This window comes from Sceloporus occidentalis, unplaced genomic scaffold (assembly GCF_023333645.1).
Source record: "Sceloporus occidentalis isolate IW3139 unplaced genomic scaffold, rSceOcc1.0.p SCAF_39, whole genome shotgun sequence".
In the NCBI taxonomy this organism is placed as follows: domain Eukaryota; kingdom Metazoa; phylum Chordata; class Lepidosauria; order Squamata; family Phrynosomatidae; genus Sceloporus; species Sceloporus occidentalis.
This window is the reverse complement of record NW_028317019.1, coordinates 2,176,827-2,202,882: the sequence shown is the minus strand read 5'-3', so window position 1 is coordinate 2,202,882 and position 26,056 is coordinate 2,176,827. Positions and strand designations below refer to the sequence as shown.

Here is a 26,056-nt window from a genome sequence, read left to right as displayed (position 1 = left end):
ATATTAACTGCAGGAGGAGCCTGTGAGGGTGGGGCAGGGGGCGGGGCCTTCCAGCTCCTCCGCCCCCATTGGCCAGAATGAAGAAGGGGAGGAGCTTCTGCCTCTCTATTTAGCTCTACGCGCGGAAGAGAGAGCGAGGAGCAGAGAGTGAGAAAAGGACAGAGAGAGACAAGGAGGAAGGAGAGAGACAAAGACAAGGAGGGAAGGAGAGGAGAGGGACAAGGACAAGGACAAGGCCAAGGCCTGGGCCTGGAAGTGGTAGGCTTCACTACTGTGCTGAGGCCTCCAACTGCCAAGTGCTGAGGTGGAGGTGGCCATTTTGTGTCTTAGTGGCCATTTTGTCTTCTGGAGGCCATTTTGTGCTGCTTGTGACTGTGGGGAACAATGTTCCAGAACCTTCTCTGAGCCTCAGTTGAACAGAGGCCTCTCTTTCTCTCCTGAGGCTTCAGAGTCAGAAGGAGGCCAGGCTCCTTGGGCCAAACGGAAGGAAGTGTGTCCCTTTGTGTGCCATTTGTGTCTCTTTTCTGAGAGAGTTTTCTTATTACACAGCTCTGCTCCTTCTGGGGAACATGGGTTTTAAAAGGGATCAGAAATGGGGAGGATAGTTTTAATACAAGCCTTATTCTTCTTCTTCACAAACATTGGGCTTTGGCTTCTAAGAGGAGGATTGTCCCCCAAAAAGGCCAAAAGTGTCTCCTTTGGGAGGTTTAAAAAGTCTCCCCAGTTTTCTTATTAATAGATTTTCAGACAAGAAGGAAGAAGGCAGACCAGAATAACTCATATTACCAAGAATTAAACAAGACTTGGGCACTTCTACCCTTTTACAAGCGACTTTGGCTGTATCTGCACTGAAGAAATAATCCAGTTTGAAACCGCTTTAACTCTCCTGGCTCCATTTTGTGGAATCCTGGGATTTGTAGTTTGTTGTGGCATGAGAGCTCTCTGGCAGAGAATGTAAAATCCCAGGATTCCATAGCACTGAGTGGTTAAACCGGTGTCAAAGTGCCTTATTTCTATAGTGCAGATGCAGCCTTCTTGGGAAAGGGGCTGATGATGGGGAAAAGCACTGGGGAACTCTGGAGGTTTCAGCAGATGATTTATTTATTTATGATGCCCTCATTTCACATCTAGCTACGGGGACATAACCAGGGCCCTCTCAAATTCCCCACCACTCTAAGAAGGCATGGAGTATCTGTTGTGTAGGGGAGCTGCAGTGAATCTATGCTACGTCTGGGAAGCTTCGTTTGGTGCAGAGAGAGGAAGGGGATATCCACCTCTGCATCGGCACAAAGGAGGCATATGTCATCTGCGTTTGTCACCAGCAGGATGCTGTTCTCTGCGTCTTTGAGTGCTGCAGGGTTTCTTGCCAAGCCAATTCTAACCCTGGTCCCTTTTCTCAGGAACTCCATCTCGGCCTCTTTGGACACGGCTTTGGGCCTCTCTTGCTAGAAGTGACCCAAGTGCAGGGCCTCCAGGACCCCTTGACCACCTGATGGCCAACACAGAGGCCAAGCGGAGGGAGTTGGGCTCCAACAGAAAGAGGATGGAGAGGTACAACAGCTCTTTGGTGAGTCACTATCCTATTATCTTCATCTGTGTCACTTCTGGGCCAATTTATGAAAGGAAGCAAATAATATACTGTCCGAGTTTGGCAGAGACAGTCCTGGTTAATCCTCTGTCACCCCATGTATTCAGGGGCTTTTAAAAATGTCCCAGTTGGTCTATCCTCCTCCCACTTTCCCCTTTCTCAGCTCACTTTAGTTCCTGAGTGCAATTGAGTTTGCAGCCTATCAGCTCAAAAGTGGGGAGAGGAGAGGAAAGAAGGAAACTGGATATGGCCCTTCCCAGGAGGCTGAAGCAAAAGCAAACTGCTGTGCCTTTCCTAGCATGTGTGATCTTCCTCATAAACAACTTTGGCCATCTTCACTGCCTTCTGGGTTGCTTGTCCACATGTGTCTTGTTTTTCCCATCAATGAAATGTTGGGGGCTATGGGAGAATGTCTCTGGATATAAATTGGGGGTGGGCCCAGTGACCCTTAAGCCCAGGTGCTCCCCAGAACTGCTTTATAAAAATGACATTTGCCTCCAAAATGTGGCAAGAAATGTCTAAACGCACCATAATTCTTTGGTGGCTAAATGTACTGTATGTGTTGGGATAGTGAGTATCATAATCCATCCTCTATATCCCAGCCATGGCCTAAATTATATTGTTGATTATATTGCATATTATATTGAAAAGATTCGAGACAAACTGGGTCTCAAAGGCAGTAGCTTTTTTCTTGCTGACAGCATTTAAAGTTTATTTCCTGGACTGAATTCTAAAGTGATCAAATAATATTTTGATGCACCATGTGCTTTCCTCCCCTTTTGCTTAGTCACTCTCTGGATGAGGGCTATTTTCTGTTGCAGGTGACCTTTGCGGATGTGGCTGTATATTTCACTGAGGACGAATGGAAACTGTTGACGAAGAAGCAGCGAATTATGTACAGTTCTGTAATGATGGAGAATTATGAGAATGTGGCCTCTGTGGGTAAGTAACTGGAATCCACTAGCATTATAAAATCATAGAGTTGGAATAGACCACATGGGCCATCCAGTTCAACCCACTTCTGCCATGCAGGAATACACATTCCCAGCCTCTTTAAAGACCTCCAAAGAAGAGGACTCCACCAAACTCTAAGGAAGTATATTCCACTGTCGAAGAGCTCTTACTGTCCCAAAGTTCCTCCTAATGTTTAGGTGGAACCTCTTTCTCTGTCGTTTGCATCCATTGTGGTGTCTCTTTTTCTCTGTAGCAGCAAAAAGCAAGCTTGCTCCATCCTCAATGCCACCCTTTCCAATATTTGAACATGGATATCATATCCACTCTTCACTTTTTTTTCTCCAGGGTAAACATACCCAGTTCTCTAAGCTGCTCCTCATAGGGCTTGATGGTTTCCAGATCCTTCACCATTTTGGTTGCCCTCTGGGCATGTTCCAACCTATCAACATCCTTTTTGAATTTCGGAGGCCAGAACTGGACACAGGATTATTCCAAGTAAGGCCTGACCAAAGCTGAATAGAGTGGCACTATTACTTACCTTGATCTAGAAATTATACTCGTATTGATGCAGCCTAGAATCACATTGGCCTGTTTAGCTGCCACATCACACTGTTGGCCCATGTTCAACTTGTGGTCTACTAGGAATCCTAGATCTCTTTCAAGCGTAGTTTAATTGTGATAGCAACATCCTGTAGAATATTTGAATTTGTAGTTTAGTGAGGCACTATTGCTCTCCACTTTATAAGGATTCCAAATACTGCATTGTAAACTGCCAATTGTCAGAAGCAGGTTCTGTGGTTCATCCAGAATGGTATTGGGGTTTAGGGGGGATTGTTAATAGTTTAAATGCTAGTAGTTTTAAGTAGTTGGTAAGGATATTGGGGCCTAGAATGGCTTCGGGGAAGGGAAGCAGTTGTGGAGGCTCTTAACTGACTGGTCTGTGAACTCTGGGTGGCAGACATGCCCCAGGAGGGAGAGGCGCATGTGAACGGTGGAAGAAGAAGGCAAGAGGTACCTTGGCAGCCGGGCTGGTTAGGGGCTGAAGGGGAGGAAAAGGGAGGAGTGTGAAGGTAGTTAACGATGGAGGGAAAAGGTTTAAACACTTCAGAGACAGCTTAGACTTATTAATGGACCTTTCTGCCTGAGTTTCTCAATAAACCTTTTGGTGAAAGCAAAGGACTTTTTAATTCTGAAACTAAGTTCCACCCCCAGATATCTCACCAATGCTAGGATTTTGTAGGAAGACAGCATGGAGATTACCAGTAATGCATTTCTCATGGAAATGGTAGCACATCTCTGAGTATGTTTCCTTTTTTGGCCCTCTTCCAGCCTTTTGAGGTTCTGCTTCATTTCCCCAAAGGGATGCAATGGGATACTGAGGCACAAAACTTTATTCCTATTTTAAGGCAATACAATGTGTGGTTGCCCCTGAGATCCCCAGGGGTCCAATGTGACGCCCCCAATCCCCAACAGTAGCCCATCCCTGTCTTAGAGATGTCTTAATACTGCTCCCTGGTACTTGATCCTCACCAAAACAGAAGTCCAGGTCCCAGCCCCCTTGCTTTGCCTTTCCCAATGAGTAATTTGTATATGGATTATCATGCCTTTCTCAACAAATGAGCCTCAAAGTGTCCCTTTTATGCATCACACTCTGTTGGTGTGTGTCTGTGATAGAGATAGGGTTGCCATAAGTCAGGACCTCCAAACTGGGAAAATGTAGGACAAATGTAGGACAAAATTTTCAAATGGAGGACACATTTTCAAAAATGGAGGATGCTCAAAAATTGATGGTTTTTTTTAAAAAAAAATCATATAAATGCATCTTTCTTAGGCATGATAAAAATGGAGGACATTTGGCATTATTCCTAGACAGATGGCAGAAATGTGCTTCCCTTTCTGGCCAAAAACCAGAAGAGGAGGAAGAGTGGAAGAAGCAGAGGAGGAGGAAGCGGAGAAGAAGAAAAGGAGGAAGAAGAGGAGGAGGAGGAGGGGTAAAGGAGGAGGAGGAAGAAGAGGAAGAAAAAGGGGAGGAAGAGGGAAAGGATGAGGTGGAGAAGAAGAGGTGGAGAAGAAGAGGAGGAGGAGGAGGAAGAACAGGAAAAAGAGGAGGAAGAAGAGGAAAAAGAGGAGGAAGAAGAGGAGGAGGAGAGGAGACAGAAGGAGGAGAAACAAGAAGAAAGGCTCTTTCCCCTGCCTTCAAGCCTCCCTGGCCGGCGGAGGAAGCTTCAAGGCAGGGAGAAAAGGGTCTCCCCTCACGGAGAGACCGTTCCTCCCTGCTTTCAAGCCTCCCTGGCCGGCGGAGGAAGCTTCAAGGCAGGGAGAAAAGGGTCTCCCCTCACGGAGAGACCCTTCCTCCCTGCCTTCTAGCTTCCCTGGCCAGCGGAGGAAGCTTCAAGGCAGGGAGAAAAGGGTCTCCCCGAGGCGAGACCCTTCGTCCCTGCCTTGAAGCCTCCGTGGCCGGGGGGGAAGCGGCAAGGGAGGGGAAAAGGGACTTGCCGAGGCGAGACCCTTTCCCCTGGCCCTCCCAGCCCGCCTCCCTGGCCGGCGGAGGAGGCCAAGCAGGGAACGAGCCTTGCTGAGGTGAGGCTTTTTTCCCTGCCTGCCGTCGGTGGGGGGGGGTGGGGGGTCCGGGGGCGGGGCCAATCCAGGGCAGGACCGTGTAGCCATGCCCCAAACTGGGAAAGTCCCGCCCCCAGGCGAGATATGGCAAGCCTAGATAGAGAGAAAGAGCGAATGTGAAAAACAGAAAGGCAGGAAAGAGATGGTGAAGGTGAAATACTGAAGCAGTGCAGATGGGCAAGAAGGATGGTTGGCGAGCGGAGGGAGAAAGGGAAGGGCATCAGGCTTAAGAGGGAGATGAAATGTACAGATATAGGATGGGGGACACCTGGCTTAATGAAACTATGTGTGAAAGGGATCTAGGAGTCCAAGTAAACCACAAGTTGAACATGAGTCAACAGTGTGATGCGGCAGCTAACAAGGCCAATGTGATTTTAGGTTGCATCAATAGAAGTATAGTGTCAGGATCAAGGGAAGTAATAGCGCCATGGTATTCTGCTTTGGTCAGGCCTCACCTGGAATATTGTGTCCAGTTCTGGGCACCACAATTCAAAAAGGATGTGGAGAAACTGGAGCATGTCCAAAGGAGGGCGACTAAAATGGTGCAGGATTTGGAAACTATGAGGAACGACTTGGGTAACTAGGGATGTTTAGCCTGGAGAAGAGAAGGTTAAGAGGATATAGGATAGCCCTGTTTAAATATTTGAAGGAATGTCAAGCTTGTTTTCTGCTGCTCCAGAGACTAGAACACAGAACAATGGATGCAAACTGCAATAAAAGAGATTCCACTTCAACATTAGAAGGAACTTCCTGACAGTAAGGTCTGTTCGACAATGGAACAAACTCCCTCTGAGATTTTGGTGGAGTCTCCTTTCTTAGAGGTCTTCAAACAGAGGCTGGATGGCCATCTGTCAGGGATGCTTTGATTCCTACATGGCAGAATGGGGTTGGACTGGATGGCCTTTGTAGTCTCTTCCATCTCTATGATTCTAGGCCTATGGGAGCCAGGAGGGGAAGGCAGGAGCAAAGCCAGGATTTCCTAGTTCTGTGCGGAGAGAAAGGGACCTCTGGGAAGGGCCAGAAGAGGGGCCTTGGGGATTGGGAGGCAGCCACCAACCTCACAGACTATACTGATAATAATAATAATAATAATAATAATAATAATAATAATAATGTTTTATTTGTATTTACCTGTCTCTCTCAATGGAGCGAGGCGGAATTACAACCGTAAAATAACCACAAAACAACAATAGCATCCAATTTACACACAGTAAAACAACAAAACGCTTAAAACTCAATTTGGGACAAATAAAAACATCATTTAAAATGCACAGTTGTGATCAGAAGTGGGATTTTTCCTTAAGTTCTTTACAAGAGGTCAGCTGGGTAAGCCTGCCGGAAGGGATCCGTCTTAAGTGCTTTCTTGACAGCATCCAAGGTGGTGTTAAGACGGATCTCCTCCGGCAAGTTGCTCCATAACTTGGAGGCCATGGCTGTGTATGCTCTGTGAGAAGTTGTTCTTAGCCTGACCTTTGGGTAATCTAATAGATTCTTCCCAGATGTTCTGAGAGTGAGGGGCGGATGATGTAGGGAGAGGAGTTCCCTCAAGTAGCTCAGGCTTTAAAGGTAATAAGCAACGCTTGGTATTGCGCCCGGAAGCTAATTGTCAGCCAATGTAGGGATACTGGTGTTATATGGTCTGACCTAGATGTTCAGGTGACCAATCTGGCTGCCACGTTTTCAACTCACTGAAGCTTCCAAACTTGGTACAAAGGTAGCCCCATGTAGAACACTGAACTTAAGAAATGAACTTGAAATCAGGCCCTTGTTTTCATACATATTAAGGGTTCCATTTAGCAATTATGAGCAATGTCTATGAAGAGAGGAAAGAGCAACACAAACATTCCTTTTCCTCTCATGTTTCTTTTCCAACCTGAGCTTTCTTAGCTCTGTGGTTGATTACAGAGGCCCTTTGTCACTCAAAATGCTGGAGTCTGGGGAGGAGACCCACAAGTGCTATGCTTTTAGGGGAATTTAATACTTAGCTCAAAGGAGAGATTGAGGCAACAGTGACCGCGGGATTCATCCCAACTATACCAGGCCCAGAAGCACACACAACTCCAGAGACATTTCAAATAGGTTTTTGTGTTTTATTTAGGGGAAAAGCAAAATACATGCAAGCACACACACATATACACATATAGGTGTTCAGGGACCACATGCAAGAACTAGGTAACAAAGGTGGGAGTGGTGAATAGTGTAAGGCTTTGCTAATGGTAATACATTACCTAGATGGATCTTGATTCCGATTGCTGTGGGTCCAGAAAGGGGAGAGAAGTCAGTAACTGCTATAGCAAGTGGTGATGGTGAGTGTAGTGAGGTGTTTAGCAATGTAAACCAACGGAGTGTAAGTCTGCAACTGGACTGATGCTGAAGAACAGCCAGTTGGGGCTGATATTTATACTGAAATTGTTGCTTGGGGGCAGAAACCGAGCATTCGAAAAGGTTTAAATTGCTTTAGGATGTTTCCTGGGTGGGGAAAGAATTGTCTGAAACTGAATTAAATTAAATGGGTGCTTGGTGAAAATACTTCAGCCAAAAAGGATTATCACACTGGCTCTCAGGTCCTTCTTGGCTCTGAATTCTGGTCCCATTCAAAGCCAAAGTATAGCACAGTCTGAAGGCAACACTCCCAGAGTTCAATAATAACATAGCAGAGTACAGTAGCAAATCTCCAGATATAGGCATTGGCAATGCATTAACCACTCTCCACACTTAAAAATAACTCACAGACACAGTTGATTTCCTCCATGTCCTTGGAGGTTCTTTAGCTTGAGTTGCAATAGAAAACAAATATGTACCAGCTCTCCTCTCTGACTTTCATCAACTTCACAATCTCTTGTACACACAACTCCAACCCACATCAATCCGCATGTGAGCTGTATACTGTATTGGTTGTGAGTCATCTCCTGGTGCCACACAGCATGAAGCATCCTCTGCAGTCAGCTTGCATCATGCCATGTGCTCTGACTCAAGACTCTATGGCAGTCTCACAGGAAATGATGCCACTTTTCAATCAAAGTATTTTTACATATATATATTGGAATATTTTTCAAATGCCTGACCATCTGCTTCTACTGATTTCCTCATGACAGTTCCCCTTCAATTTCTTCTTTGGTAGCTCTGAGTAAGGATACAGTCATTATATGGATTTGGGGCATCCAGAACAGGGTCATGCTCAGGTCACTCACACCAACATTATTAATTTAATCTCAAATAGGGAGGGATGAACGTGGGGCTAAATCTTGGGGCAACACTTTCCTCTCTTAACACTGAGATTCAATCTTGTCTGCCATTGTCCTCCTTTACAGAAGAATTTGTCACTCACGAGAGAGTCCTCACAGGAGAGAAGCCACATAAATGCCAGCATTGTGGGAAATGTTTTTCTTCAAAGGCACACCTAGTGAGACATCTGAGAGTCCACACAGGAGAGAAGCCACATAAATGCCAGCATTGTGGGAAATGTTTTTCTTCCAAGTCATACCTATTGGCACATCAGCGAGTCCACACAGGAGAGAAGCCATACAAATGCCAGCATTGTGGGAAATGTTTTTCTTGGAAGTCACACCTAGTGACACATCGGAGAGTCCACACAGGAGAGAAGCCATACAAATGCCAGCATTGTGGGAAATGTTTTTCTTGGAAGTCACACCTAGTGAGACATCTGAGAGTCCACACAGGAGAGAAGCCATACAAATGCCAGGATTGTGGGAAATGTTTTTCTTCCAAGTCATACCTATTGGCACATCAGAGAGTCCACACAGGAGAGAAGCCATACAAATGCCAGCATTGTGGGAAATGTTTTTCTTCCAAGTCATACCTATTGGCACATCAGAGAGTCCACACAGGAGAGAACCCAAACAAATGCCAGGATTGTGGGAAATGTTTTTCTTCCAAGTCATACCTATTGGCACATCAGAGAGTCCACACAGGAGAGAAGCCATTCAAATGCCAGCATTGTGGGAAATGTTTTTCTTCAAAGTCACACCTAGTGACACATCTGAGAATCCACACAGGAGAGAAGCCACACAAATTCCAGAAATGAACTAACATTATATTTATCAAGAAGCAAAACAAAGAATATATTTTAAATCTTGTGGTGATAAGAAAAAGCCCTTGTGATTTCGTGTGTTAGGTTTTTGTGTCCATATGCCTGTTTATGTTTTTCAATTATATTTTGTTATTTTGAGGTTTTATTTGCCTTTATTATAGATTATTGCTTTCGTTTATAAATTTGAGTGGGGATCATGGTGGTGGAATAGGTTAGTTAAACAGAGGGGTGGGATTGGCTATAGCTGGTTAGAATAGTTATGGGAATGATAGCATTTGGAATTTGTTCGATGTTGGCTGAAGAAAGTTGGGGACAGGTATTAACAGAAAGGGCTAGTTTGTGGGAATGGCAAAGGGGGCCTTGTTATCTGTGGGACATAGACTGTGGGAATTGGAGGTGGGGGCCAGGTTTGGACGAGTGTGATGTTTTAGGTTTTGAGGTTTTAATGTTTGGTTTGGGGAGGGCAGCTCTGACTTAAAGACTGAATTTCTGATTGTGTGTTTGAAATAAAGTTTTTGTTGTTTCAACACACTGGACTCATTGGTGTACAGAAATTATGCATTTGCACAAAATGTACCCTTTCTTCTCTCCTCAGCCCTCAGCACCATTCCCAGCCATAAAAACAGAGGCAAACACACATATATACTCAGAGAGACAGAGCTATATGTACAAAGCAGAGCCTTCCCAGCCTTTCCCTCCTGAGTCCAGCTCCGCAGCTTGGGCTCCATTCCAGAAGGAAGGAAGGAAGGAAGAAAGGCCGTAGTCCTTCCCTTCTTCCAAAGGCCAACAATGGAATAAACAGCAGCAGCAGCAAAGGCCTTACGATCCCTGCGCATACTGAGAAGGGGTCTTTGGGGCATCTGAAAGGAATTAAAGTGCCAAGGGAAGAGAAGCATAAAGGGACTGCTGAAGTCGGGGGGGGGGGGATTTGGGACCTGTTTCAGGCACCTTCCTCCTGGAACCCATTATTAGAGCCTTTCACAGCTAACTATGATGCTTTAAATGACTATTTCACAGATAATGTCTCTCAGATAAGAGCCAAATTGGACGTCAGCATTATTGCGGAGGCTATAAGTGAGGTGTCCATGAGAAAGATCATACTGGATCAATTTGAATCTGACTACTGAGGGTGTGGACAAGCTCCTTGTAAGTGTGAAGAGGAGAACTTGCCCTCCCGACCCTTGCCCTTTTTATATCACCTGAGATATATCATAGATGCATCTCTTAGTTAGGGCTATTTTCCATCATGTTTAAAAGAAGCAGTGTTACGGCCATTTATGGAAATGCCCTCCCTAGATCCCTTGGACATGAACAATTACAGACCGGTCTCCCGTCTTCCATTTCTAACCAACATAATTTTGAGGATAGTTGCTCTTCATCTCCAAGCAGTCTTGGATGAGACAGATTATCTGGACCCATTTCAAACTGGCTTCAGGATGGGATACGGAGTCGAAACTGTTATGGTTCCCTTAGTAAATGATCTTTGCTTCAAGGAGGGATGTAACTTACCAAACTTTAAGCTGTATTATTATTATGCAGCTTGTCTCAAATGGTTAGAAGAATGGTTCAAATTAGAAAACAAGATTTTTTGAATATATAAAAAGCTAACCTGAATCTTAGTATACATGCATATATGTGGTATACAAAACCAAAAGATAATAATACTTTTAACCATTATGTTATAAGAAGAGCATTGCTTAAAGCATGGTATAAAATGAGACATCAATTTTGGGTGTCATTGCAAGAGGCCTATTACAATAGAACAAAGGACAAAGATAGACAATGGCTAAGATATGGAGATTTCATAAACCAAACACCAGAAGGAAAATACAATATGAAATCTATGGAAGAACTTAATGAAAAAGGAAACATGAAGGATTGGCTTTTATACAGCCAATTAAACAATCGTTTTAAGGCAGACAATAAAGCTCCTGGGTTAACGACGGATAACAATGAAATAGATAAAATTATGATGGACAAAAAAGGTAAACACATATCAAATATTATAAGTTATTAAAAGAAAGAGATCTAGAAGATGAAATTATTAAAGACAGCATGGTAAAATGGGCACATAATATAAATCTATAACTATAGAGGAATGGGAAAAATCATGGAAAGGAACAAATAAAAAACTATAAAGAAAATGATATCAAAATGTTATACAGGTGGTATCTAACATCCCCAAAAACCCACTAGATATACAAAACTGGTAATACTAAGTGCTGGAAATGCGGGGAACCCGAGGGAAGCTTCTTTCATATTGGTGGACATGCATTAAAGCTAAAGGATTCTGGCAAGGGATTCATGGAACCATCCAAAACATTCTGGATATAAATATTCCCTTTGAACCAAATTTATTTTTACTAAACATGACACACAACATAAAGTCAGTAAAATACAATATAATTGTTTTATATATGGTCTCATGTGCAAAGATCTTATTTGCTCAAGTTTGGAAATCTGCAATTAATCCTTCTATAGAAGATTGGTTTATTAAGAGCCCTCCCCCCGACCACCATCTTGAGGGGGAGAGACGAGGCCTGGCCTGGCAAGACTAAGAGCCCTCCCCCCGACCACCATCTTGAGGGGGAGAGACGAGGCCTGGCCTGGCAAGACTAAGAGCCCTCCCCCCGACCACCATCTTGAGGGGGAGAGACGAGGCCTGGCCTGGCAAGACTAAGAGCCCTCCCCCCGACCACCATCTTGAGGGGGAGAGACGAGGCCTGGCCTGGCAAGACTAAGAGCCCTCCCCCCGACCACCATCTTGAGGGGGAGAGACGAGGCCTGGCCTGGCAAGACTAAGAGCCCTCCCCCCGACCACCATCTTGAGGGGGAGAGACGAGGCCTGGCCTGGCAAGACTAAGAGCCCTCCCCCCGACCACCATCTTGAGGGGGAGAGACAAGGCCTGGCCTGGCAAGACTAAGAGCCCTCCCCCCGACCACCATCTTGAGGGGGAGAGACGAGGCCTGGCCTGGCAAGACTAAGAGCCCTCCCCCCAACCACCATCTTGAGGGGGAGAGAGGCCTTGCCATTTTTTGTATTGTATTGCAATTTTTACTGTACACCGCTATGATCATTGCGGAATAGCGGTCTATAAATAAAACATTATTATTATTATTATTATTATTATTATTATTATTATGATACATGAAGCTAGAAATATGGATATAGTATCTGCCTTACTAAGAGGGAAACCAAAAGAATATTTAGAAATGGAACAGAGTTGACTTAAAACATTTGAAGAAACGGGTGATACCATTCTGCTAAATTAATAGTTACTATTTGGTCGATATTTGGTAATTTAAATACTATCATGGGAATATCTCAGTGTAATAAACATTTTTGAAAGTAAAAAAAGGAAGACCCACATCGTTGTTGTGGGGAGCGCCACACACTGAGTTGTATAGCCACATTCTGTGCTACTCCTGGCTTTGCTGCAGGTGAGCGATTGACAGTTCGAGGGTGGCAACATGCTCCAATGCTGCAATGGTCAAAGGAAGTGTTTAGACTTTGCTTGTTGTTTCTTGCTCCCTTCACCCTTAAATGTAGGGGCCATTCAGAGTACATTTTACCCTGCTTCCCAAACCAGTTTAAAAGTTGGAAGTTCACACTCACGCCGATTTTAACACAACTCCATCAGGGGCTTGCACAAGAGATCCAGGGCAAATCCCCCGTAGCGCGGCTTTTCTGAAAGCGGACTATTGACCCTTTCTTTTTGGAAACAACCGGCTCTTCCCTGCTGCCGGCAAATATGAACTCAGCCCCGGTCATGATCAGATCAAGTTCAGGGGGTAGATTGCCCCGATTGAGGTCAAGGGTAGTAGGAACTTGTTTCCGGGGAGATTCGATATGGGGGCACCTGGATCTGCCCAGTTCTGTCCAGGGCAAATGAGGGAGTGGGAATGGGGCCTTTGTGAAGGTGGGGGGACTGGCCTTCCTGGTGCTGGGCCTCCGGGTGAGCGATGCATTGGGCAAGGAGTCCCTCTCCTCATCGCCTGCAGCCTCTGGTTCCGCTGGAGGCAGGGCCTCTTCTCCAGCATCACCTGGAACAATGGATCAGAACAATGGACAACAACAGATGGATGTGTCCATATATGTATATATGCGGAGGTATGTCTATCCAAATGCACTCAGACTTATACCTTAATCTGAACACCTACTGGCTGCAGAAATGATCTCCAGTGCCTGAAGGCAACTCATAACCGTTTCAAGTCTCTAAACATAAATCTTGCACAGAACATGTCTTTGCATACATAACCATAGATATCTGTCTGAACATGTGCATCTTCACACACACGTAGTTATATACATATGTGTATGTATATATAATTTTACCTGTGTGTGTAAAAATATATGTCTGTGTGTGTGTATCATATATGTATATATATTATTAATTGTCTATATAGCTATCTCTAGCGTTATGGCAACCATCCTAGGAGAAGGAAAACTCTAATCCCAAACCCAGGCAGATGGTGCTCATCTAAACCTGTAAGGTCAACCATCTAAATGAAGGAAACTCTAATCAAACCTACGACCCGAGGATCTCGCTGCCACCGTCCATGCTTGTCAAGGCATGAGCAGTCGAACCTCTGGTTTAAAGGGTGAGGCCAGTTCTGTGCACGCTGTGCTGCACCAGAAAAATCCATTGCACAGGCTTGAAGGATACATTCAACGTCATCAACGCGCTTGTAGAAAGCACGGATGAGTCCTTCCTGAATCTTCATTTGTGAAGTAAAGCCAAGAAGAGAAGATATACCTATATACATATATATTTTCATAAGCCAACCTTCAGGGTGATGGGGTGTACCCCCATTGTCTTCCTCCTCCGGGCGAGGTGGACTCCGCATGGCTGCCCTGTGACGCCTCCCCTGGCGTTCAGTGTGGAGGAAAGAGGAACAGGAGACACAAGTGCAGAAATGAGCTCAGGTGCCTCAAGACAACCAATCATAGCACCCCAGTACAGGAAATGTCAACAAGCAAGACTCACCTGCAGCGGCATTGAGGTCCAGTATAGGACCCCCAGCCAGCATCCAGAGATGCCACATCTCATCAAAAACTGGAGGTTTGTGGCATGGTGCGCAGCTGTTGCCATGCTCACGCATGGCAAGATAGAAGGCCGTCCTCATCAGCTTCACCTTGGAGGCCACCTGCTTCTGTGACCTCTCAAACCCCTTCTCCTCATCTTTCTGGCTATCTTTGAGTAGATTGCCCTCTTAGGGTGGGATGTGGACCCCATTATGAGGTCCAGGTCCACATTCCTCTCCAGACAGTGATAGAGGTACAGGACCTCCCCATCTGTCCAGTGATCCCACCCTCTGGGCATTGTCTCTGGGCAGAGTAAAGCAAATACTCCCAGCCTAAGGCCCCAAAACTCATCTCAGGAGTTTGGTCCTGTGAGGGCAACCTTTCTATTGTGGCCGGTGCTTGAGACTTTTGTTACCCCACCACTGCCACCAAAATATGTGTGAGACACACCAAAGATTTTAAGCTATAGGTAGCGTTGCTGTTTTTAACCTCACCACGAGCCAAGTGAGGTTTAAAATAAAAGCGAAGGCTTATTGTAATACAGGATGGAATAAATATAACTCGTTTCAAAGCTTGTTCAATGTGAATAAATAATTAGTGCTACCAAATTCCCTTCTAGGGCCCAAGCCCCATAGGCTATTGTCACAGTTAAGGTATGCAACCCATCCCTCTCTTTCCTAGAGTCTGTTTGCAACCCAAGTCCTTCCCTTTGGACTCAAGGGAAACCCCGTTTCCAGTCCCTCAGGAGGACTGCTAACAACCCAAGCCCTGACACTGCCTTGGCTAGAGCCTTCCCCTCAGATCAAAAGTCCCAACTGTCAGTCTTCTCCAACTGACAGCCACCGGTTGGTTTTCCCCTCTTCTCAGCCAGCACCTGATTGGCTGAGCTCTAGCTGCCTTTTCATTGGTCAGCTTGAAGCTCTATTCGCCACAGGGCCTTCCCACGCAAACTTTTTGCTGGACAGCAGATGGCGCTGTAGGAGGCTTTTGTGCATGCGCCAAAAACTCCAGGCTTGCTGGAAAAAAAGCCACTATTGATGGGTCTTAATGTGAAATATAGATATAGATATAGATATATGGATTGTATATGATGATAATATACACACACACACACACACACACACACACACACAGAGTGGACCCTTGTTGTAGGCCGGGGTTTGGTTCCAAGATCCCCATTGTATAACAAAATACGGGGATGTTCAAGTCCCACTGACTATAATGAGAGAGCAAAATGGAGTCCATAATAAAAACTGGAAAATCAAGGTTTGATATTTTATATTTATACTGTTGTGGAACTTTTTCTGGCTGTGGATGCTATAAAAAATCCATGTTTAAGAAGGGCAGACTGTATAATATATAGAAGAATATATAAGTACATATAATATTATCAAAGTCAGTCCTAGTTAGGCATCAGAGAGTCACACGGGAGAGAAGCCATACAAATGCCAGCATTGTGGGAAATGTGTTTCTATGAAGTCAAGCTCCTTCACCTCCCTTGATCTTTTTAGGAAGGAATTAAAGACCTTTCTCTTCCGACAGGCTTTCGCCCATGTGCCCTGATTACATGCTGTTCTCCCCTGATATGCAATGGTTCTAACTAGCTAGTTTGTCTTCTTTGGTTTTAACGCTTGTTGTAGATTTTATAGTGTTTTAAAGTATTGGGTTATTTTTATGATGTTTTTATACTGTATGTTTTTATATTGCATATTGTGCTACATTTTTTTCCTTTGCTGTACCCCGCTTTGATCTATTTTTGGAAAAGTGGGTTATAAATAAACATTATTATTATTATTATTATTATTATTATCATTATTAGTGACACATCAGAGAGTCCAGACAGGAGAGAAGCCACAAAAATCCCAGTAGTGAACTAGCATTATTTTTGTCAGTAAGGAATGCAAAGATTATGCTTCCAATCCAGTGGTGCTAAGAAAAGGCCCTTGTGATTTGGCTTGTAAGGTTTGTCTGTCCATATGTCTGTTTATGTTTTAAAGTTATGTTTTGTTAAGATTAGGTTTTAATTACTAATAGTAAAGATAATGGCTTTGGGTTGTAAATTTGGCTGGAGATTGTGGGTCATGGTATGGGTTAGGTAAATGGGGATTGGGATTTGTTGCATCTGGCTAGAATAAACACACACATTTATATATACTCTTCTACTTGCGTACAATTTAAACATAAGCAAATGCATGGAGAAATATGGAGGTACATATGAATGCACATGGATGCACCTGCGCATGTATACACCCCCCATGTTCTGATCAACATCAGTATGTATATGTAATCATAACTGTGTATATGTTCACTTCCAGTCATAACAGCATAACTGCCCTGCGATTACTGTAATTTAAATGTTTATACTTTGTGATGTTTTTATGGCATGTATTTTACACATGATTGGCTCCAGAGGACACTCTGAGGGCTGCCATTGGCTGGAATCCCCTCCCTCCCACCATCCCTGGCCCTGATTGGCTGGAGTCCCTGTCCCTCCCACCATCCTTGGCCCTAATTGGCTGGAGTCCCCGTCGCTCCCATCATCCCTGGCCCTGATTGGATGGAATCCAATTTTGTGTTTTGGAGGCCATTTTGTGCCACTTGTGACTGTGGGAATAATGTTCCGGAACCTTCTCTGAGCCTCAGTTGAACAGAGGCATCTCTTTCTCTCCTGAGGCTCCAGAGTCAGAAGGAGGCCAGGCTCCTTGGGCCAAAAGGAAGGAAGTGTGTCTCTTTGTGTGTCTTTTGTGTGTCTCATACAGTTGTGCTCCTTCTGGGGAACATGGGTTTTAAAAGGGATCAGAAATGGGGAGGATAGTTTTAATAGAAGCCTTGTTATTGTTTGCAAACATTGGGCTTTGTTTGGCTACTGAGAGGAGGCTAGTCCCCCAAAAAAGGCCAAAAGTAGCTCCTTTGGGAGGTTTTAAAAGTCTCCCCAGTTTCCTTATTAAGAGATTTTCAGGCAAGAAGGAAGCTGACTGACCAGACTATTTCATATGACCAAACAAACATAGAAACAAACAAGAACAACAAAAATAAGGATTAGACAGAAAAGCAGATTGCTTTTTTTTTTAAAGGAAAACCGGTATTTGGTGCTTCTGCCCTTTTACAACCAACTCAGGCTGTATCTGCACTGCAGAAATAATCCAGTTCTAAAGGTAAAAGCCCAGGATTCCATAGCACTGAGTGTTTAAAGCGGTGTCAAAGTGTCTTATTTCTGCAGTGTGGATGCAGCCTTCTTGGGAAAGGGGCTGATGATGGGGGAAAGCACTGGGGAACTCTGGAGGTTTCAGGAGATGTTTTAATTATTTATTTATGATGCACTCATTTTCACATCCAGCTACAGGGACAAAACCAGGGCCCTCTCCAATTCCCCATCCCCTCATCCTTCACCACTCTAATAAGTCATGGAGTATCTGTTGTGTAGGGGAGCTGCAGTGAATCTATGATAGGTCCAGGGGGCTTTGTTTGAAGTACAGGGAGGAAGGGGATACCCACCTCTGCATCGGCCCAAAAGAGGCATATGTCACTTGTGTATCTCACAAACAGGATGCTGTTCTCTTTAGTCAACATTATTTCCTGTTCTAGATCAGTGTCTGATTTGGCAATAAAGTATTGGTTTTTTATCCGTTAGGAAGAGCTTTCTTAATTGTCTGTAAAAGAACCATGAAAGATCATAACCCTGATCATTAGGATCTTCTCGTGTCTTTACTCTATAACCAGTTCTGTCTATTTGGATTAATTCTTTATTGGAGATCCATTTTGCGTCCTTTTTTGAATCTCTGGTCTCTTATTGCAGGAACCCTTGGACACAGCTTTGGGACACTTTTTGCTGGAAGTGACCCAAGTGCAAGACCACCAGGACCCCTGCCCACCTGATGACCAACACAGAGGCCAAGCGGAGGGAGATGAGCTCCAAGAGAAAGAAGATGCAGAGATACAAGAACGCTTTGGTGAGTTGAGGTTCTTGACTATTAGTTTCATCTGTGTCACTGCTGGGCCAGCTCTTGAAAGCAGAAGAAGAACATACTCTTCCAATTTAGCAGAGACAGTCCTGGTTAATCCTCTGTCACCCCACTTTTTCAGGGGCTTTTAAAAATGTCCCGGTTGCTCCCTCCTCCTCCCACTTTCCCCCTTCTCAGCTCACTTCAGTTCCTGAGTGCCATTCAGTTTGCCCCCCATCAACTCAAAAGTTGTTTGAGGAGAGGAAGGAAGGAAGCAGGGTATTGCCCTTCCCAGGAAGCTGAAGCAACAGCAAACTGCTGTGCCCTTCCTAGCTTGTGTGATCTTCCTCATAAATAACTTTGGCCATCTCCACCGCCTTCTGGATTTCTTGTCCACATGTGTCTTGCTTTTCCAATCTGTGAAAAGTTGGGGGATGTGGGAGAACATCTCTGGATCTAAATATGGGGTGGGCCCAGTGGACCTCAAGTCCAGATTTCTTCCCAGAAATGTTTTTTAATAATGACATTTGGTTCTAAAATTTGGCAAGAAATGGCTAAATGCACCATAATTCTTTTGTGTACTGTAACTGTTGGGATAGTCAGTATCCTAATCAATCCTCAGTATCCCAGCCATGGCCTAAATTATATTGTATATTATATTGAAAGGATTCAAGACAAACTGGATCTCAAAGGCAGTAGCTTTTTTCTTGAGGACAGCATTTAAAGTTTATTTCCTGGACTGAATTCTGAAGTGATGAAATAAATATTTGGATGCACCATGCACCTTTTGCTTAGTCACTCTCTGGATGAGGGCTATTTTCTGTTGCAGGTGACCTTTGCGGATGTGGCTGTATATTTCACCGACGACGAATGGAAACTGTTGACGAAGAAGCAGAGGCTTATGTATAATTATATAATGATGGAGAATTATGAGAACGTAGCCTCTGTGGGTAAGGAACTGGAATCCATTAGCATTATAGAATCATAGAGTGGTATAGACCACAAGGGCCATCCAGTTCAACCCACTTCTGCCATGCAGCAATACACATTCCAAGCACCATCCACCTCTGTTTAAAGACCTCCAAAGAAGAGGACTCCACCAAACTCTAAGGGAGTATATTCCACTGTGGAAGAGATCTTACTGTCCCAAGTTTCCTCCTAATGTTTAGGTGGAACCTCTTTCTATGTGGCTTGCATCCACTGTGGTGTCTCCTTTTTCTGTAGTAGCAGTTAGCAAGGTTGCTCCATCCTCAATATGATGACCGTTTCCAATATTTAAACATGGATATCATATCCACTCTTAACTTTCTTTTCTCCAGGGTAAACATACCCAGCTCTCTAAGGTGCTTCTCATAGGGCTTGATGGTTTCCAGATCCTTCACCATTTTGGTTGCCCTCCTCTGGGCATGTTCCAACTGAATTGTGGAGCCCAGAACCAGACACAGGATTATTCCAAGTGAGGCCTGACCAAAGCAGAATAGAGTGGCACTATTACTTCCCTTGATCTAGAAACTATACTCGTATTGATGCAGCCTAGAATCACATTGGCCTTTTTAGCTGCCGCATCACACTGTTGGCCCATGTTCAACTTGTGATCTACTTGGAGTCCTAGATCCCTTTCAAGTGTAGTTTAATTGTGATAGCAACATCCTGTAGAATATTTGAATTTGTAGTTTAGTGAGGCGCTATTGGTGGAGAGACACCAAAGGAGAGGGGCCTTGGGGATTGTGAGGCAGCCACAAACCTGACAAATTTTAAGAAGTGGTTTGAGAGAACTTCTGAGAATCGACTCAAATCCTTGTTTGTAGACATATTTAGGGGTTCCATTAAGCAATTATGAGTAATATCTATGAAGGGAGGAAAGGGGGACACAAACCTGCTTTTCCTCTAATGTTTCTTTTCCAACTTGAGCTTAGCTCCATGGTTGATTCCAGAGGCTATTTGTTACCCAAAATGCTGGAGTCTGGGAAGGACACCCGCAAGAGCTATGTTTTTAGGGGAATGTGGTACTTAGCTGAAAGCAGACATATAGTTTGGTTGGGGCAAAAGTAACCTTGGGATTCAGCTCAACTCTACCAGGCCCGGAAGCACACAGAACTCCAAAGGCATTTGAAATAGGTTTTTATGTTTTATTAGGGGAAAAGCAATATACACACATATACAGATATAGGTGTTCACACACACACACAAGAACTAGTAACAAAGGTGGGTGAAAAGTGTGAGGCTTTGCTAATGGTAAAACTTTACCTAGATGGATCTTGATTGCAATTGTTGAGGGTCCAGAAAGGGGAGAGAAGTCAGTAACATCCATGGCAAGTGGGGCTGGTGAGTGTAGTGAGGTGTTTAGCAATGTAAACCGACAGACTGTCTGTCTTTAATTGGACTGATGTCAAAGAACAGCCAGTCAGGGCAGATATTTATACTGTAATTGTTTCTTGAGGTCAGAAACCAAGTGTTCAGAAAGGTTTATATCATTTTAGAAAGATTCCTGGGGGAGAGAATGGTTTGAAACCAAATTGAATGCAATGGGTGCTTGGTGGAAATATCTCAGACAAAAAGGATTAGCACATTGGCTCTTGGGTCCTTCTTGGCTCTGAATTCCTATTGCGTTCACAAGCCAATATACAGCGTAATCTGAGGGTGATACTCCCAGATGCAGCTCAAGAATAACATAGCAAAATATGGAAACAAATATCCAGATATAGATATTGGCAATGCACTGACCACTTTTCACTTAAAAATAAATCAGAAACACAATTGGTTTCATTTAATTCCTTGGAAGTTCTCTATCTTGATTTGCAAAATAATACAAATATTTGCAAGCTCTACTCTGACTTTCATCAACTTCACCATCTCTTGCTCACACAACTCCAATCCAATCCACACCAATCTGCATGTGAGCTGTATAATGGTTGTGAGTTATCGCCTGGAGCCAAACAGCATGAAGTGACTTCTGCAGTTAGCTTCCATCATGCCTTGGGCTCTGACTCAGGACTCTATGGCAGTCTCACAGGACATGATTCCACCTGTCAATCAAAGTATTTTTTCACATGTTTAATGGAATATTATTTCAACAGTCCTTTGACTATCTGCTTCCACTGATTCCCTCATCAAAGTTCCCTCAAACTCTTCTTTGGTAGCTCCTATGAGTAAAGATACAATCATTATATGGATTTGGGGGCATCCAGAACAGGGTCATGCTCAGGTCACTCACACCAACTTTATTAATCTAATCTAAAATAGGGAGGGGTGAACGTGGGGCTAAATCTTGGGATAACATCTTCTCTTAACACTGAGATTGTCTTGTCTGTCATTTTCCTTGTTTACAGAATCACTTGTCAGTCATGAGAGAATCCACACAAGAAAGAAGTCACATAAATGTCAGCATTGTGGGAAAAATTTTGCTTACAAGTCAGTCCTAGTGAGACATCAGAGAGTCCACACAGGAGAGAAGCCTTACAAATGCCAGCATTGTGGGAAGTGTTTTCCTCAGAAGTCACACCTAGTGGCACATCAGAGAGTCCACACAGGAGAGAAGCCATACAAATGCCAACATTGTGGGAAATCTTTTTCATTGAAATCTAGCCTAGTGAAACATCAGAGAGTCCACACAGGAGAAAAGCCACATAAATGCCAAGGTTGTGGGAAATGTTTTTCTTGGAGGTCAAACCTAATGACACATCAGAGAGTCCACACTGGAGAGAAGCCACACAAATGCCAGCATTGTGGGAAATGTTTTTCTTGGAAATCATACCTAGTGAAACATCAGAAAGTCCACACTGGAGAGAAGCCATACAAATGCCAGCATTGTGGGAAATGTTTTTATTTGAAGTCAATCCTAGTGACACATCAGAGAGTCCACACAGGAGAGAAGCCATACAAATGCCAGCATTGTGGGAAATGTTTTCCTCAGAAGTCAGACCTAGTGAGACATCAGAGAATCCACACAGGAGATAAGCCACACAAATCCCAATAGTGAACTAATATTATTTTTGTCAATAATGAATACAAAAAATATATTTTCAATCCAGTGGGGTTAAGAAAAGGCCGTTGTGATTTTGTTTGTAAGCTTTGTCTGTCGATATGTCTGTTTGTGTTTGTGTTTTAAAGTTGTATTTTGTTATTTTTAGGTTTTAATTGCTAATAATATAGTTACTTTGGTTTGTAAATTTGGGTGGGGATTGTGGGTCGTGGTATAGGTTAGGTAGATGGGGGGCTGGGATTTGTTAGACCTGTCTAGAATAGTTATGGCAGTGATAGCTTTTGCAATGTGGGGGTTGTTGGCTGAAGAAAGTTGGGGGCAGGTATTGACAGAAAGGGCTAGTTTGTGGGAATGGCAAAGGGGGCCTTGTTACCTGTGGGGCTTAGACTGTGGGAATTGGAGGTGGGGGCTAGGTTTGGAAGAGGGAGGAGTTTTAGGTGTTGGGGTTTCAATATATTCTTTTAATTCGGGAGGGCAGTTCTGGCTTGAACACTGAATTTCTATGTGTTCTCATTAAAATTATTTGTTGTTTCAACACACTGGACTCTTTGATGCACAGAAGTTCTGAATTTGCCCAAAACTGACCCTTTATTCTCTCCTCAGTCCTCAGCTCCATTCCCAGCCATAAAAACAGCAGAGGCAAACACACACACTCACAAACAAACATACAGGATACACAGGGGCAGCTATATTTCCAAATTAGATCCTTCCTTTCCTGCCTTTCCTTCCTGAGTCCAGCTCTGCACCTTGGGCTCCATTGCGGTCTCCTCAAAGGAAGAAATGAGGGAAGGAAGGGGAGTCCGTTGAACCCCCAGAGCATAATTTTCTATCCCGCAAAGGGCACTAGCAGAATAAGCAGCAGCATCTAGGCCCTGGCAATCCCTGCGCATGCTGAGGAGGGGCATCGAGGGAGATGTTGCGGTCGCCCAGGACCAAAAGCCTAGGCAATTCCAGCAGCAGCTCTGCTAGGGGGAGTCTGTTAAGCAATTGTGACTAGTCTTTAAGCTGAGGCAAACACATTCGATGTGGTCCATCTTACGGATAGGTATCCTGCTCAAGGCAAGATTGTCTTTATGGACCAAAGTGACGTCCCCTGACCTGCTCACTGAGGGAGAACCTGGCTGGTAAGGCCTGAGCCCAGGAGGCTGAGCTATCATCACCCAGCCAGGTCTCCGTGAAACAAGCCAGGTCAGCCTCTTGGTCCAGAAGGAGATCATGGACTATCTGCATTGTATTTTTGACTGACCTGGCATTACACAAGAGCAGGGAAAGGGTCTGTGGCTGGTTTGGTATGCTCTCCAGCCCTTTTGGGATAGCAGGGGGAATGGAAGGGGACAGAGATATTTGTCAGGCTCCTAATTGCAGCCCTTCTTGCAACAGAAAAGGCAGTACAGTGGTACCCCGGGTTACGAAATTAATTCGTTCCGCTGCCGCTTTCGTAACCCGGAAACTTTCGCTAGCCGAAATGCCCATAGGCGCTAATAGCGAAAGCCGCGATTTCGTGTGAAATCGCTCCGAAAAGCACCAAAAATTTTCTTCGTAACCCGGAATAACCTTCGTAACCCGGAAACATTTAATTACATGGATTTTTTTCGTAACCCGGAAATTTCGTAAGGCGGCGCATTCGTATCCCGGGGTACCACTGTACTTTGAAAAAGGAACAGCTTTCATTGAAGAAGATACATGTACAGCGCGCCCGCACCATAAGTGGGCGCGCCATACGCGGCTTGAGCATACGCGCTCAAGCCAAGGGGTGCACACGGGGCGGAAGGGGCGGCGGGTCCCATTCAATTGAATGGGTGCGTGCACCCGTTGCGCCCCGCGCGCTGCCGTGCACGAGCCCCATTGGAAGCAATGGGGCTTGAGCATAGGCGGAATTTGCCTTACACGGCGGGATCCGGAACGGATCCCCGCGTAAGGCGAGGGCCCACTAATAAAAGTTACTTTTTTGTCAGGAATGAAAGAAAGTATAAACATATCACTTTTATAACCATATCAATTAACCCCACCCCATTAGGCTATAAAGATAATTAATTAGATAGCCCTTTCCCACGCAGTGTCCTTCCATCCGGGATTCTGGCAGGGTTTCTAAAAACAAGCTCTCATGTGCCTTTTCTCAACCACTGCACCTCTGGCCTTGGACCACAGAACTCAGCCACACAACAAGCCTCTGCCTGCCAAGTTGAAGAGCCCTCCCCCCGACCTCCATCTTGAGGGGAGGGAAGCGGGCAAGAAACAACAGGCCTCTGCCTGCCAAGTTGAAGAGCCCTCCCCCCGACCTCCATCTTGAGGGGAGAGAAGCGGGCAAGAAACAACAGGCCTCCGCCTGCCAAGTTGAAGAGCCCTCCCCCCGACCTCCATCTTGAGGGGAGAGAAGTGGGCAAGAAACAACAGGCCTCCGCCTGCCAAGTTGAAGAGCCCTCCCCCCGACCACCATCTTGAGGGGAGAGAAGCGGGCAAGAAACAACAGGCCTCCGCCTGCCAAGTTGAAGAGCCCTCCCCTCGAACTCCATCTTGAGGGGAGAGAAGCGGGCAAGAAACAACAGGCCTCCGCCTGCCAAGTTGAAGAGCCCTCCCCCCGACCTCCATCTTGAGGGGAGAGAAGCGGGCAAGAAACAACAGGCCTCCGCCTGCCAAGTTGAAGAGCCCTCCCCCCGACCTCCATCTTGAGGGGAGAGAAGCGGGCAAGAAACAACAGGGCTCCGCCTGCCAAGTTGAAGAGCCCTCCCCCCGACCTCCATCTTGAGGGGAGAGAAGCGGGCAAGAAACAACAGGGCTCCGCCTGCCAAGTTGAAGAGCCCTCCCCCCGACCTCCATCTTGAGGGGAGAGAAGCGGGCAAGAAACAACAGGGCTCCGCCTGCCAAGTTGAAGAGCCCTCCCCCCGACCTCCATCTTGAGGGGAGAGAAGCGGGCAAGAAACAACAGGGTTCCGCCTGCCAAGTTGAAGAGCCCTCCCCCCGACCTCCATCTTGAGGGGAGAGAAGCGGGCAAGAAACAACAGGCCTCCGCCTGCCAAGTTGAAGAGCCCTCCCCCCGACCTCCATCTTGAGGGGAGAGAAGCGGGCAAGAAACAACAGGCCTCCGCCTGCCAAGTTGAAGAGCCCTCCCCCCGACCTCCATCTTGAGGGGAGAGAAGCGGGCAAGAAACAACAGGCCTCCGCCTGCCAAGTTGAAGAGCCCTCCCCCCGACCTCCATCTTGAGGGGAGAGAAACGGGCAAGAAACAACAGGCCTTCGCCTGCCAAGTTGAAGAGCCCTCCCCCCCGACCTCCGTCTTCAGGGGAGAGAAGCGGGCAAGAAACAACAGGCCTTCGCCTGCCAAGTTGAAGAGCCCTCCCCCCCGACCTCCGTCTTCAGGGGAGAGAAGCGGGCAAGAAACAACAGGCCTCCGCCTGCCAAGTTGAAGAGCCCTCCCCCCCGACCTCCGTCTTCAGGGGAGAGAAGCGGGCAAGAAACAACAGGCCTCCGCCTGCCAAGTTGAAGAGCCCTCCCCCCGACCTCCGTCTTGAGGGGAGAGAAGCGGGCAAGAAACAACAGGCCTCCGCCTGCCAAGTTGAAGAGCCCCCCCCCCCCGACCTCCGTCTTGAGGGGAGAGAAGCGGGCAAGAAACAACAGGCCTCCGCCTGCCAAGTTGAAGAGCCCTCCCCCCGACCTCCGTCTTGAGGGGAGAGAAGCGGGCAAGAAACAACAGGCCTCCGCCTGCCAAGTTGAAGAGCCCTCCCCCCGACCTCCGTCTTGAGGGGAGAGAAGCGGGCAAGAAACAACAGGCCTCCGCCTGCCAAGTTGAAGAGCCCTCCCCCCGACCTCCGTCTTGAGGGGAGAGAAGCGGGCAAGAAACAACAGGCCTCCGCCTGCCAAGTTGAAGAGCCCTCCCCCCGACCTCCATCTTGAGGGG

The 26,056-nt window shown here is 45.6% G+C and overlaps 1 protein-coding gene across 1 annotated transcript; it reads left to right on the top strand.

Moving 5' to 3' along the window:
• Positions 1 to 1,492: 1,492 nt before the first annotated feature.
• LOC149290398 (uncharacterized) lies at positions 1,493 to 22,219 on the top strand. Its single transcript, XM_089489319.1, has 4 exons — positions 1,493 to 1,567; positions 2,410 to 2,530; positions 8,473 to 9,105; positions 21,554 to 22,219. Exons 1-4 carry the CDS (start codon positions 1,493 to 1,495, stop codon positions 22,153 to 22,155), a joined length of 1,431 nt encoding a protein of 476 aa, XP_089345445.1. The 3' UTR covers positions 22,156 to 22,219.
• The last annotated feature ends 3,837 nt before the right edge of the window (positions 22,220 to 26,056 follow it).

Excerpts from the sequence above, each read along its gene's own strand:
- LOC149290398 (XM_089489319.1), top strand. The coding sequence starts at position 1,493 with ATGGCCAACACAGAGGCCAAGCGGAGGGAGTTGGGCTCCAACAGAAAG. Across the intron at positions 1,568-2,409 it reads AGAGGTACAACAGCTCTTTG|GTGACCTTTGCGGATGTGGC; the intron begins GTGAGTCACTAT and ends TTTCTGTTGCAG. Across the intron at positions 9,106-21,553 it reads CCACACAGGAGAGAAGCCAT|ATAAATGTCAGCATTGTGGG; the intron begins TCAAATGCCAGC and ends GAAAGAAGTCAC.